Source organism: Chlamydotis macqueenii, chromosome 3 (assembly GCF_036417535.1).
Source record: "Chlamydotis macqueenii isolate bChlMac1 chromosome 3, bChlMac1.mat, whole genome shotgun sequence".
In the NCBI taxonomy this organism is placed as follows: domain Eukaryota; kingdom Metazoa; phylum Chordata; class Aves; order Otidiformes; family Otididae; genus Chlamydotis; species Chlamydotis macqueenii.
The window spans coordinates 25,315,271-25,330,248 of NC_141558.1; the positions used below are offsets into that span (position 1 = coordinate 25,315,271).

The 14,978-nt window shown below is 35.0% G+C and overlaps 1 protein-coding gene across 4 annotated transcripts in view; it reads left to right on the forward strand.

The window, feature by feature from the left end:
• Positions 1 to 14,978, forward strand: part of MCPH1 (microcephalin 1) — a 134,084-nt gene that overhangs the window by 26,375 nt on the left and 92,731 nt on the right. For all 4 annotated transcript variants that reach the window (XR_015258073.1, XM_086743983.1, XM_086743984.1 and 1 more), the window contains one exon: positions 14,886 to 14,923. Coding sequence is in view for 3 of the 4 variants with exons in the window: in XM_086743983.1 (XP_086600109.1) it covers positions 14,886 to 14,923 (38 nt within the window). In the remaining variant the exon portion in view is untranslated. The remainder of the gene's footprint in view (positions 1 to 14,885; positions 14,924 to 14,978) is intronic.

The following is a 14,978-nucleotide window of genomic DNA, read 5'->3' on the forward strand; positions in this document are numbered from 1 at the left end:
CATTCTTTATGCACTATCAACTTAAGAACTTTTCTGAATCTCACTTTCCTTTAAATGTTATGCAAATGGCGTTTAAGGACAATACACAGAACCATAGAATGGTTTGGGTTGGAAGGGACCTTTGAAGGTCGTCTAGTCCAACCCCCACATATAACCATGGAACCCACTTTCTGGCAACTTGTGGTGGCCGAGTCGTGCCACGTTGACATTGTAAAGGGGGTTGGTAAGCCAGCTCAATCTGGTTTAGTTTAAAAGCCACTGAAGTAACCTGAAAAGATGCCTGTCGTTTTTGTGGGAGTTATGAAGTGGGGTAGGGTATTTTGTTGGTTTAATAGTGGATCATCACAAATAGATGTTTCTGCAGGATAAAGATTTATGCAGTATTCTAGGTTCATGTAAAGCTAAATTTCTTAACTTTGAGCTCAATTGGATGCAAAAAAATAAGTGAGAGGACTGGATCAGCACTGAATCTTTTCAAGGTGTTTTTTTCCCTTTTTTGTTTTTCCCTTTTGTTCTAAGCAAATAGAAAACTGATCAGGAAAATAAATAGTTCTTTTTATCAGTAAGTAGCAAATAATGCAATTAAAATGAGCACTGAGTTGTTTTGAGAATGCGAAGTCCTAAAGCACTAAAAGACGTCCGAGGTAATGAATTATAAAATTATAAAACAAGTGTTTAATTGGTAGCTATTATTGGAGTTTCAAAGACATTTACATAAGTAAAAGTTCTGAGCAAGTGCAATTACTAGGATGTTCAACCTTTTAAACATCATGAAGATGGGATGTTAATCTCCATGGACCAGTGATCTCTGGGTTAAAATTATTATTTGCCTTCTTGCCTGCATCTTACTGCTTGTTACTTTTATTAAGTATTTGTTCACTTTCTTTTCCTAAATATGTACTTAAATGTTATTTGTATAACTAATAACTGTAAGTATTATGCAGAATGTATGAATCAACTTCAGTCTAGATCCATGTCCTATAGAAACATTAAAGCATACTTTCAGGCTAAAGCATCTATGCAGAACAGTTTCATTTCCTGAGACAGAAATCTGACTAAAGCTGCTAAATATACATCCACAAACTACAGTCAATGGCTATTCCTAAGGCTACCCACAGACACAGTGCTTCGAGATTTATCAGATTTGTTGATACTGATTGATTCCTTCTCCTGTACAATTTTACTACAAGAGCATTATACAGTAGTGCTAGTTCTGATTTATTTTCTCTTAAGAAAAGATGCCAATATATAGATATATAGACATATATAATATATAGATATACCTATCTATGTAAGATATATATTATCATATATAATAATGTATAAATTAATATATCATATAATATATTATTATTATTATATATAGATCTGTCTGTATTATATATAGATATATATGACATGTGTATCTCTTCAGGCATCCTAAAGAGAAACAAAACACAGTATGAAGTTCTCTTTTATTGTTCCCCTTTTTCAAACCAGGGGCCAAACATTGACCTTGTGGTCAAAGGTGATGTCTTTGAATGGTTCTGCTCGGTGTCTGCTAAGGTTTCTCTTGCAAAGCATGCTTGGTGAGGTGTTTAATGGTAGCAAAAGTGAAGTAGTAGCTGGACAAAATTCCTGTTCAGTGTTTTGAGGTGGCTTTGTTCATCCATCTATTTGGGCCAGGTGATAATACAATTTGACTCAAATATCAGTAACATAACACATGCTTTCTTTCATGTCATGAATGCTTTTTTTATAGTTTTAAAGGTTTCCAGTTGCAGTTTGGCCATGTAAATTCATATAGAGACAATGTTGGGGCTTTTTTCATTGAAAGTAAAAATAACTTCACAAAGAGATTTTATGTGATTTAACCAGTCTGACAACCAGACTGGTGCACTGAAAAGTTTTACTTCATACTTTCCTTGAGCAGTTGTCTGTTAATAGATATTAAATGTTTATGAATGTCTTTTTGAGATCTATTTTCCATTGCTTGTATGCATACATACATGCAAAATTTATAAAACCATTGTTGGAGATCCTTAGGAACTTAGTGAAGCAATATTAAGAGGATATTGTTTTGAACAAATTTAGACAGAATATCTAAATTTTTGTAAAGAATTAGGTAGCAAAGCTTCTCTAGTACCAGTCATATGTTCTTGAAGCTTTTTAAAAAAAATCAAACATTATACAAATTTTTAATGAATACTTTTTTCAATTACTGCAGCTTAAACATTGCAACATTTTGCTATTGTTTGATAAAGTGAAAGTGAAGTTAAGTTAAAAAATGTAGTTTGTTTCCTTTGCCCAAAGCAAAAAGTATGAGAGAAATAGCACAAGTAGTTTTTAAAAAATATTTCGTAGAATCGTAGTATTATGACAAATTTTCTAATGTTTATTTACATCTTAAAAGACAGTTCATTTAAAAAATGCAAGTGCAAAAGAATTGACATTTCCTAGCTATTTTAATGGACTAATGTTTCTATAAATGTGACTATGTGACTCTCCAGACCTTTTATATCTAAAAAATAAAAAAAAACCCCACCTTTAAATTATAGTCATTGTAGAGTATATACAGTTTTGTACTGAATAGTTCCCCTATGAGGCTACAGATTCAATTGCTGGTGTTCTGTGCATCTGATGTAAGTGTAATCTGTTAAATTCATTACTTAGCTATAAGTCTCTTAATTTGGGAAGCAACATAAATTGCAGTCAGTTTTTTTTCCTAGAAAAAGAGTTTGAAATCTATTACCTCTTTAAAAACATTTTAGATGTTTGCCGAATGTAATTCCTAAACAATGCCTGAACTGAAACTTTTTAGAGTACTTTAGTTATAACTCATTCACTACAGTGAACACTATGATTATAACTTACTTGCTACAGTGAAGGCATGTCAATCGGTAGTTAGAGTTCATTATGTGATGCTAAATTTTTTTAAAGCCATGCAAAAATGTCAGTAGCAAGTGTGACCATGCATAAGTGTTAACATTATTTACTTCCATGATTATTTCACTTTCTTGTTTGTAGTTTCTTTATTCTAATATAAATCAAGTTGTGGATTCTGTGTTTCCCTGCTGTACTATAGAGTTATGAATTTGTTTTCCTCAAAACCTCATTCACATTGACTTTCTTGTATTTTGTTTTAGCTCAAGTTAAAACCAAGAATAACTTTGTTTAGGTACTTTTATACCACAATTTTAGATTACAAGTACTCATATATTCTTTATCTGTACTATCATCTATAGAGGCATGCTTATTGTACTCTTAACATGGAAGACTTCTAATCAAAGTTATCTGTAATTGTACTGTCAAATAACAAAAGCCGTGAAGACAGAACAGTTTATAATGGTAGCTGCAGGCGTGCTGAGGGAAGATAAGAAAGATTTTCAGGAAACTTTAATGGCATCAGGAACAAGCTTTTTGGATTTAAAACACCACCACCCCCCTAAAAAAAACCCCAGGAGTTTCATTATATTGTACATACTCAAATGTAATGCATAAAGGTATATTTATAAAATTGGCCTATAGGTCTGAAATTCTTAGTTTTGAGACATGACAACCCATAATTAAGGATAGTTCGAGATTCTTCTTGCAGAGTTGGTAAGGATAAACACTGTAGATTAATGCCTATGAGTGTCAGCAGATGGCTTCCCTGGTCTAGAAATCTAAGTTGATGATACTGGAATGCAGGGATAAAATAAACCCTTTATTTTGTGTGATGCATTTTTCAATTATTCCATGGAATTAAATACATAGTTCTTTGTTACTTTGCATAGGGAGGACAAAGTGAAATAGCTAAAAATCATAAAGCCAAAAATGTGTTCAAACAAATTAGTTACAGTGGTGTTAATCTGTTGGTATGAGGGTTGAGTGCTCATTTTGTTGCTTAATGCCACAAAAACCTTTACATTTATCACAACTGTTACATATGTCACAGTATATAAACATTTTGTACTTTAAACAGATCAGGGAAAGACTCATTATGAATAATCAGTTAACAGCCATTTTTACTCAAACAAAAAGTTGTTTCATATTTTTAGAGGGATATGAGTGAGGATAGATATCTTTTAAGCGACCTAACAGTATCACATCACTAGAAATGCAATTGGAATAAATTTTACAATAAAAAACCCTTAAAATACTGTCTTCTGAGTGAATAGAGCAAACTCTTCAACCACATGAAAAAAACAGTTAAGCATCGTGAGTGATAATTAAAACCATATTTTCACAGAGAAAACAGTGTGGACTTAACTGAAATTCCTTCAGTTTTGTTTTTAAACAGATTCATCTTGGCTTGTATTTCTGCAGCTCTTGGACTTGGGTTAAGGTAAAGTTATCAACACTGAACTTAAGAGATTTTTGAAAGAAGATGAAATTTTTACAAAGATTCTGAGCTCATACTGTGGAACAATTAGTGTGAAGCAGGCCATTGTTAGATCCTGTTACCAAAATCCTTTGTGAAAATATTTTATTCATAGCAAAATAAATTTTAATATCCTGAACAATCTGTAATGATAAAGCACGAAGTATTTTGCCAGAAATTCAGGAAAGTAACTTTATGTCTATGTTTGATAAGTGCATTTGTAGACTGTCTAAAACAGATTGTATCTCTTTAGGGGACATCTTTTTATGTTTTCCTTCCAATTTGGATTTTGTAGTTGCTCTGAATAGGCACATATTTTAAACACTCACACTTGAAATGTTACTGACTTCAAGCTGCAAATGAATATTAAACTAGTGTGAATTAGAAAAGTGGAAGCATGCAAGCTCATTTACGGTTAACAGTGATGAAACTGGAGCTACCTATGCATTTATGGTCTGGGGAAAATACTTGGTGTAATGGGAGTGGTGGACAGGTGGTCATTGGAAATTATTCAAACTGATTGCTTCTGGGTGTACAGATAAGACAAGTGACGAAAGCTACAAATTATAGGAGTGCTTGCATGGTACCATCAGGAAACTTTTATGGTATTGACCATATGTTTGGTGGTGTGATTATAGAATCATAGAATGATTTGCATTGGAAGGGACCTTTAAAGGTCACCTAGTCCAACCCCCCCTGCAAGGAGCAGGGACATCCCCAACCAGATCAGGTTGCTCAGAGCCCCATCCAACCTGGCCTTGAATGTTTCCGGGGATGGGGCATCTTCCACCTCTCTGGGCAACCTGTTCCATTATATGCATATTTGATTTGTTCCTAGAATGTTTCTTGTTCACAAGATGTCTCATCTTACATGGAATCCCATTCTATGATTCTATGATTCTATGGAATAATCCTGACCAATTCTAGCTGATGACAATGGAATAGTTGATTATTGTTTAACTGTAGTTATTGAGCTGACTGAACATAAAGTTGAAGAAACAAGTTGCTGGCAAACAAGCTTTTGAGCAGACTATATTGTAGGATTTCCTTCCTTGTAGTGTCTGAAATATAGCACTGAAGGGGACATTGAAATCCAACAAGGATGTTTATTTTTACTGGCAACAGCTTATGCTATTGCTATACCCAAAATATAGCTGTGGTAACTTGTTTGTTCCAAATGTCCAGGTTTTGTAATAATATTAGCATTTGAGAACAAAATGTCATATCAATATGTAGTGTTGAAATTTGTTTCATATAAATGGAATATGCAGATGCTCATTTGATAAAATACTACTTTTCTTTCTTTTGGTATAAAGTTAAGTAATGAAAAAATCAAAGCACTTTATATTGGCCTAATGGATTTTTAAAATATTGAATGCTATAAGAGTGATGTATATGAAAAACTAAAATCAGTATCAGCAAGGTTAAGGTGAGATGGCTAAAATCACTGAAAAGTGTTCTTAGTAAATATTTGAAAAGCAGAGTCCCAAAATACTGTCTGTGACTTAGTACTTGCCGGTCATGCTCCTTCTCAGAGGAGAACACTGTAAAGGATGCCTTTGTACCCCATGGTTTGAGACAGTCTGCTGTATGCTCAATCTCATGAGTGTTTTCACGCAACCTTTGCAAGGCAGTTCTGGTTCTGGACTTTGTCCAGCTAGTGAATTTGTCCCCTACATTTATCCCACATCTAGTTGAGGCCTTCTAGAACAGAAACCATGCTCTTGGTATCTGCTGCTGCACCTTACAGTGCATGCTTTGAGCAGCCATGTCCTAATGGCAACAGCTTTGTTGTCACCACTTAGGGATGCTACCTTTCCTGCTGGGAAAATCTCCTGTAGATTGACCTAGTGGGCTGATTCATGGCCTTGGGTCCCTAGAAATCGTTCTTTTTATGATAGGCTTCATGCTAGCTATTGTGGACTACCTACTGAAGTGCTAGGGTCTATTTCTTAACTTGAAAAAAGCATCTTTTCAAGTCCAGTACCTTTCTATGGCAAAAGGCAAAACCTCCTCTTAACTCAAGTTTAGGGTGTTTCCTGTTGTCCCGGGGACACTTGCAGCTGCTGCTCACACTCTTGTATGGGTTGCTGTTTGGAACGCTGGAAACATGTGCCGTGACAGTGGTATAGGAAGTGGTTGACTTTGCAGTTTGTCCTCTTAGCGGGCAGGGTAATTCAGATACAGGAGTTCAACTCACCCAAGTTTTTATATAAAATTGTCACTAAATTCCTATTTGGTCAACAAATTAACATATTGGTTCTTTTTCAGAACATTATTCAGGAAATAGTGGCTTAAGTATATGGAGAGTTAATTTTTGTCTGCACAGAATTAAGAAAAAAAAACTTCACTAGGTTTTTGTTTTGTTTTGTTTTGTTTTCCCAGAAGATTGGTAGATACGGTGATTTTTGGTCCAGAGACTATTTATGAGGTCTTGCGCAAAGTCAGGATGTATTTTTTTATTATTACTTTTAGACAAGTAGGAAATTGCTTGAGAGCTATCCATGGTGAACAGTAGATAGTGATAAGCACCGAGAATAAAATCCTAGAATCCCAAGTTATTTGAAGTACATCTCTACCATCTCCATCTTTTTATTTAAAAGTCTATGGCATTCTTGGATTTGATGGTGGAACGGAAGGTTAGGGGCAAAAAAGAAATGCAACACTTTCTGGCTCAGAGCATGAGGGGAACAGCGCATAAACATTGTGTAAGAAGTGAGAGCATACAGTCCATGCTTGAGACATACATACCGCACTGCTGAAGATATGTGTATATGGTATAATTTAACTGTCATTACTGGTAAATCACAATTCTTTCTGGTTTTGGGGTACACTGTTACATTTAACACTGAGGTCATGAACATCATGCCAGAAAATGAAACAACCCACTGGACTGCAGCTGGCTTGGCAAAAAATCAGTGTAAAACTGAAACTGTTTTCCCTCTTGGCATCAGAAACCACCAGGATGAAAAGCAACTGCTGGTTAGATCCTCTTTTTTGGGGAAATTTAACTCTTGGAAAAATGAACGCCCTACATAAACCTACTGGTATCTGGCATGATGCTATAGGCTGGAAATCCTTTAGACGATGGAGCTGCTTTCTAAATGATAGCCCCACAGCTCTTGAAAATTGTTGAAAATCAATCTGAACAAAAGACTTCCTAAACTCCATTTCATCAGCATTTGACATGTCTTCATTAACAGGTTTTTTTTAAATGATTCACATTCTTTTCTACATTTAAATTAAACATTTAATGGATTAATGGTGTGATCTTTGTAGAATTGAATTATGAGCTCACAAGGAAGTCTGCGTGGAACAGGAATATAAATATGCAATCAGTTAAATGGGAAAAAATCTTGGACCACATTACTCCTTAGTAGGTACACTTCTTCCTACTGGTATAAAGAATCAGATATGCTGAAAACAGTGGCTGTTGATCATAAGTACGCACTACAAAAAATCTTTTTTGAAAAAAAATGTGTGCATGTATGATTAATTCATAATCCTCCAAGACTGTAAACATTTTTTGAAAGTGAGTGTTTTTTTAAATTATTATTCTACCCTTCATAATATTGCTGTTGCACCTCAAAGCCTGAGATAAGCATTGTTCGGTTGTTTATCATATTGTCTAGAGGGCAGTAAGCTTTAACTCAGGTTGTTGACTATCATCCACAAATGGGTTACAATCTTATCAGGAGGTATTTACTGAAGTTTACAATCTTGTGTCTTAACACAAACCTAACATATATAAATGCTTGACTCTTTTGAGCCGCAGATGTATTCAGGAGTATCTTCACCTCAAATCTCACTCCTTGCTGCGTAGTTGGCAATCTCCAGAAGACTTCACCTGTACAAATTTACCTCATAGTGTTAATAATTTTACAAATGGAGTATTTAAGAGTTGAGGTGATACAAAATGGTTCTTTCACTCTTAAAATTGTTCTATCCCTACAGTCTGTGCAATGGAAGTGCGTATCTGTGCCTCAGTTGCCTTTGTCCAATGTGTGATCCATACATTAGTGTTAACTGAGTCACTGACATCTGCAATGAAGTAGCTGAGGTAGACATCATTTCTAATGAACCTTCCATGGTGAGTGGCAACCACCAGTACCAAAAATTGAATGGATGGCTGATGAGGGCTTAAAAATCAAACCATTAATTTCACTGAAGCTACTCTACTGTTGCCCACTACCCTTGTGGCTTGGTTTTCATGTGACAGTTAGGGCATAGGGTGTCTCAAGTGAAGCTTTATGAAGTGCTTTTAGTTAGTCATAAGTCAACTGTCCAAAGAAATTTTCACTTCATTGCATCATTATGAAAGCATAAACAGTTTTTAGTGTCTGAAGAGACAAAACAGATCCATTCCTATGTCATGCTTAATTTTTTGTTGAAATTATTCACAGAAGGTTACAAACTATTTTTGTTAACCGTGGTGAAGCTGGGGGGTGGGGAGAAGAAGTTCATGTTGCTTAAAATTTCAGCAGAGAAAAATTAACTGTGCCTGACTTTCTCACAGATCATTTGGGAAGGTGAGTATACATTGGGCATTATTTGGTACTAATGACAGAATTAATTTATCTCGTAGTGTGAACTTTAAAATGTTTCTGCTTGCATGTATGAGTTTTCTCCATAACATAGTGTTGCTCCGTGATAGCCCTTGTTCCTCTTTCTCCTGTCTTGTGACTCTTGGGGCGAGCGAGTGTCCTTCCTTCACCTGAGCTTTCATTTTCTGCTATAATCTAAACTATAAAGTAGCTTTCTCATCCCCTTACCATCCCACTTCCTGAGATTCACTTCTGTCACATTGGCAGTCCCTTTCTATCTCCTCGGGTTTCACATTAGATGGTCTAAAGGAGAAACTTTCCTAGTAAAAGACAGTTGAGAACTGGGCTGCTTCTTTTCCTGAGCAATGCTAATAGGTAAGCTAACCCCTAATTCGTATCTGTTGGGAAGGCTTGGACTTCTCATCAGAATGGGAATCACTGCTGTCTCTGCTTGCAGAAATTATAATAATGATTGCTGGCTCTTTTCATAGCATGTTGAATGACTTGGAAATTCTTGGTTGCAGTCACAGGGGTCAGAAGGAGAATCTGCTTTCCCTTTAATCTTTGTCTGTCCTACCAGAAAAAGTCAGTGGCTAGTTTTGCTAATGATCACAGCCAGATAAACCTGTCCTTTGAAGTTGCAGATTGTTGTGAAAGCTGTCCCTTGTTGCAGAGTTTTGTATCCCCCATGGTTGATTTTATTTTTTTAATGTAGTTGTTAGCTATTATGGCTACAAGAGGAAAACTGAAAATGACAGTAAGTTGTAAACTGTGACACTGCAAGTCTGAAAAGACTGAAGCTATTCATCATCCTTAATCTTGCCTGAAGTTCTAGGAATTCCTACGTCTGTGATTACAGGATTTCTCTTTTTTTCTCATCTTTGTCAGTGAAGGAAAGCTGATGCCCAAGTACCTGTCATGTTGGCTTATTTTTCTGTCTTCTTATAGCATGCTTTGTTTTTTCATCTTTCCCCATGGTAGTATTGATTTAGTTAGGATGGATGCATTTTCCACATCTCTCTAGGACCAAAGCAGATGTACTATATTTGGTCAGAAAATTACAGTCAAAATTGAGCTTGCAGCCAGAAGAAACCAGGCAAATATCAGTATCAAAGGACTGATAAGAGGAGAAAGGCCAGCCAGAAAGTAAATTGCAGCTTTGAAATACTGAATAGTAACCATTCATTACAATTACCAATTATTTTCAGCTATGAGCCACAATTACTTGAATAGAATAAATTAATATTGCATAATTTATAGATTGTTTCTAAAAACAGCCTTAAAGTTTTGGATCCTTGTTACAACCTTTCTAGATAAAAGCAGAGTGAGATTAACCTGATTCTTCAATATTCCCTTGCTACACGTGGCTGTTTTTTGACTCATGTACTGACGATTGGACTGCAGGACTGAAGACTGTTCCTTCTGAAATACAGCTGTAAAGATCAAAAATGAGTATATGAGTTCTGAACCAATTTCAGAACCATCTGACGGACCTACAATAGCCGGAGAAAAAACAGATTGGAAGAGTGCAAAACAGCATAATAATCTTGTACTCTCCCTTACACTTCATTTGTACATGAACACACTATTTTCCCCTGCCTCCCTCTTGCCCCCTTTTATCCCTGCTATGTTGGCCAAACCACGTAAGATAAGTATCTTGTTGAGTCCTGAAGATGACGGTCTTTTTTGACTCCGTCTCAGCATATATCTGAGCTTGAGAGTACACTGAAGGTGATTTCTTTCAGAGCTTCAGTCAGCTTTAAGGCAGAAGAGAGGACCATTTGGACTAAGCCACAAACAATTCAAAAGTGGTATTTATTGGTTGAAATCCTGTCTTGAAAAACATCTGAGGCCTGGATTCTTGACCCAAAGAAAAAATAAGATCTAATATACTTAGGCTGGAATTTAACCAGCCACAAATGAAAAACTATTCCTATCAAGGCAATTCTTAGCAGGAATACACTTCATTCTTGAGACCTGTGCTGGAAAAACATATTTTATGGTTACATTTTAATTCATTTGTCATGAAAAACAACTCATGACATTCTTAAAAAAAAAAAAAGAATAGTTCACTTTCTTGAAAAGCAAGTTGTACGAAACAGGATTTTTCTTTTATTGTCCTTCAGCTCTGAGAAACACCTGCTCAAACATAGAAGAAATAAAGAATACATTTTGAGGTTGGATACCTCTTTTGTGGTGTAAATCAGTTAACATACAGGAAGTATCACGTTGTCTTCAAGTACTGGGAAGATTTACAAATGCTGTTTCCTTTAAGCTACTGAAATGCATGTTTTATATGTCAGATGAATTAGAAAAATCTCGTTGTTGGCAGACTCTAAATAAATACTTAATGCAACTGTGCTACCAAGAAATACATAAAGGAAAGCGGAAGCATGTAGTTTATAACACAGCGTGTCTTCCAGACCTAAAAAATAATTCAGAAAGAAGACTGTTCTGATTTAGAGTACAGATATGCAGCTCTTCAGGATTCAGAGTTTAAAAGACCAGTTAACTTAATAACACCTTTTCCAGTGTTTCATTAATAATAATCCTGTTACAAATGTGCATTAGAACCCATAACAATGCCTACAAGATGTGGGGTTTTTTTTGCTGGTCCAAAAAGAAAATGCTAACTCAAAAACATTTTTTGCCATAAAAGAAACATGTAAAATAAAACAGACACAAGGAGCATAGAAGAAAAATTGCATAGCAAGGAGGGGGAAGCAATTAACTTGAAAAATGTTCAACTGAAAATTAAAACATAGTTTGGCTAAGCTTTCTGCTTGGTAACTGTAATTAAAGAGGACTGCTTTTCTTACTGAAGCCATAAAACAAAATATAGTCTGCTTAGCAAATGACCTCTAACTTGCAAAAATATGCAGTTCTGAATGAAAATTAAATACTAGTTTGGAAGAAATTAAGTTTATTCCATTTTCTGTCTTTTGTATGCGTCCTTCCACATTCTTGCGTCTATCACTTTGAAGTGCACTGACAGAACAGTTGCCCGGAATACTCCCAACCATCTTGTATGCTATATGTTGTAGTCTAAACACTGCAATTCAAAAGCTGACTTTGCGTGGTAATGTCAGGACAGACTGCAGGTTTCCCAATTTGTGTGGATCCAGTATTTTCACTTCCATATAGATAAGGTATTAAGGAACTGTTAACAAATATTTCTGCTGTGAAGCTGAAGAAGCAGCTGTAGGATCTCAAGCTGCTCTGTCCTTGGTTTATAGTAATGCTTTTTTTTAACCAGAGTTTTGCAAAAGTAGCGGTCCAATTAGTAATATTTCCATAATATTTCCTTTATAAAAAATTGGGAGGAAGGATATTTTTCTGCACATTCTGAATGGGCACATCAGGATCTAGCTTTGGAGCTAGTACTGTACAAGGGCCCCAAGAACTGAGTGCAAGTCTTCTTTGTGGGTTTAACTCCAGACTTTAGCTAAAGAGTTTAATTCTGGTGGCAGTGGTGTTTGGCTTTAGATACTGAAGGAGAACATTAGGACCATGCTTAAGCCTACATATTTGATATAGATGCGATTTTCAGCCTAGAGAAGAGTAAAACCTTGCTTTTAAGCCATGTTTTATACCTCCTCAGACTGTCACATCCCAGGATCCTTAATGTTCAGGAGTTTATGCAAATCCAACAGTGTATATTGAGACTGTATGAGATATGTCCTCACTCTTGCATAGTGTGGCCCCATGGCTGATTTCAGTCATCTGACCTAACCTGTGCAGTAGAGTGCCTAATATTGCAGTCCTTCTGCCACAAGAACCCCTGCTGAATGTCTTACTAGATGTCTTTTTGAGTATATATACACAATTTTTGAGTTTGTATTACTTAATATTTAATACTAATTAAATTAATGTTGTGATAGATATCTTTAATATATATATTGTTGCATTGTTATTATTTTTGGCCAAACTCTTTGTATATAAAACTCAAATGTGGAATTGAAGCTATGAAGTTCTTGGAACTTCCAAGAGCAATTAAATGTGACTGCTTATTCGGAGTTGAAAGTAAAGTAGTGGAAAGTCATTAGGCTAAGAATACAAGAAATTTTGATTATAGATAAGTTCATAATATCTTCTCTTCAACTGTCAGGCTAGCAGTAGGCTAAGGCATCATCAATAAGTATTGCTGACAACAAGTTAGAATTTGGAAATTTACATTTCAAAAAATACTGCATAGAACTTCTCTCAAATAAATATTTCAATGTAAAAGTTTGATCTTTTCCTCATTTGAACTTTTATTCCATTTTATTATTGATTGTTTTTATATTTTCACATTGTATATATTTTCAGTTCTGAAATGTTGTATAGCTTGCATAATGTTGTCTGAGTGCATGTTTATAATGAATTTTTTTAAATTATTGAATATGCTACATCTTGTTGCTTATGAAGACTTAAATAGTATCTGGGTTTTTACTCAACCACAGAATGAAATTACCATTTGTATGTTGAAAAGATGACTACTTATGTTATCTTTAATATCTACCTTGTCAGTGGTATCTAAATGGTATTTTATTTATGCAAAGATTATTCATAACTCCAAGGAACTCCATTGTTAAATGTGACAAATTGCCTAAACACTTAATGGAGAACAGTTCTGTACTGATAAGAGAGGACGGATGAAGTTGCATCAGAGTATATTCTTTCTTACATTCTGTGGTTCATTACTAGGTAAAATAAGTTTCACTCAAGTCTTTTTTAGCCTGTGCTAGCAGCTATAATCCAATTCAAAATATTTTTGTGGTCTCAACTCAGTACATTGCTCAAAGGAAGCTGAATTTTAACAGTGACTTTGGGAGCTTACCATTTGTGGTTGTGGTAATATACTGGAGGGGCAAAAATGAGAATGATTATTTCTTGTAGAGCAGTAGTTATCTAGAGAAATAATTTGAAATTCATATATTGATTTTGAAAATTAGGAGGAGTTATTTGAAATCAGTGTATAAAAGTCAGTCGATCCACTTTTTCTACTAAATTAAAACGTTTGTGTATATGTCCTTGTACATGTTTATATAGCTACAATTAATTCCTAGCTGAGATTTTCAAAACCTCTTCTTACATATATTTTTTTTTTGATGATCATGTTATGTTCAGTTATGTATTTCTCTGATACTGCTAAAATTCATGTTCAGCCCTACCTTTGTGCATACTGGACGCTTTCATGGTCATTGCTGGTGAACAAAGGATACTTCTTCCTCTTCTGACTTCTCTAATACTAATTCTTAAAAAGCTTAATTAAAGTCTGTATGGAGCAAACACTCCTGCTTTGCACATAAGCTATGAGGATATTGCAGGGGAAGGTAGGGGTGTTTTTTAATGTGTCTCAGAATGACTAGTTTAAGGATTGCTGTACTCTTTGAGCATACCTTGTGTTTTGTATTACTTGGACAACTTTTATTCACTAGACAAGATTTAAGAGTGAAAGAATGTTTGCTTAAAAACCTGGACTTAAAATACTGAAGTTGTGCCAAAGAAAAGCTATACTATCAAGATAAAATTATTAAAATTATACTTTACAATAAACATACTCTTGTTTCTGCAGCATCTCAGCCAGTTTCTGCCTTTCTTTTGAAAGAAACTGGAATAACTTTAAACTACAACTTTTCTTTGTTGAGGGTAAGCTGCCTTTTCTTTCTACCCGATCAGAAGGAAAAGGCAGAAGACCTTTTTTCTGTGGCATCCCAGACTGGAAATCCTTTGCTTTTTGTTTTTACTAGTGAAAACTTACATTCCTGTCTCCTGCTATATTGGATGCTTTGATACCAGATGTAATTAAGGTGTTCCCTTCCTTCCTTGTCTTCAGAGTTTAATATTTCTAGTATATGTGTTAATTAGTGCAGCCTTCTCCACAGATAATACTGTAACTATGAAGAAATTTAGTCCTTTTAATGAAACAGTTTCCAATTTAAGTTTGTTTTTTTTTTTTTCTGAAGGGGAAAACTTTCCAGATTTTTTATGTTTTCTTGTCTCTTTCACATTTCTAGCCAACAAGGACACTTGTTATGACGAGCATGTCTTCTGAGTAAGTATTAAACATTTTTACTCTTTAGTCAGCACACCGTTTAAACTTGAATGTT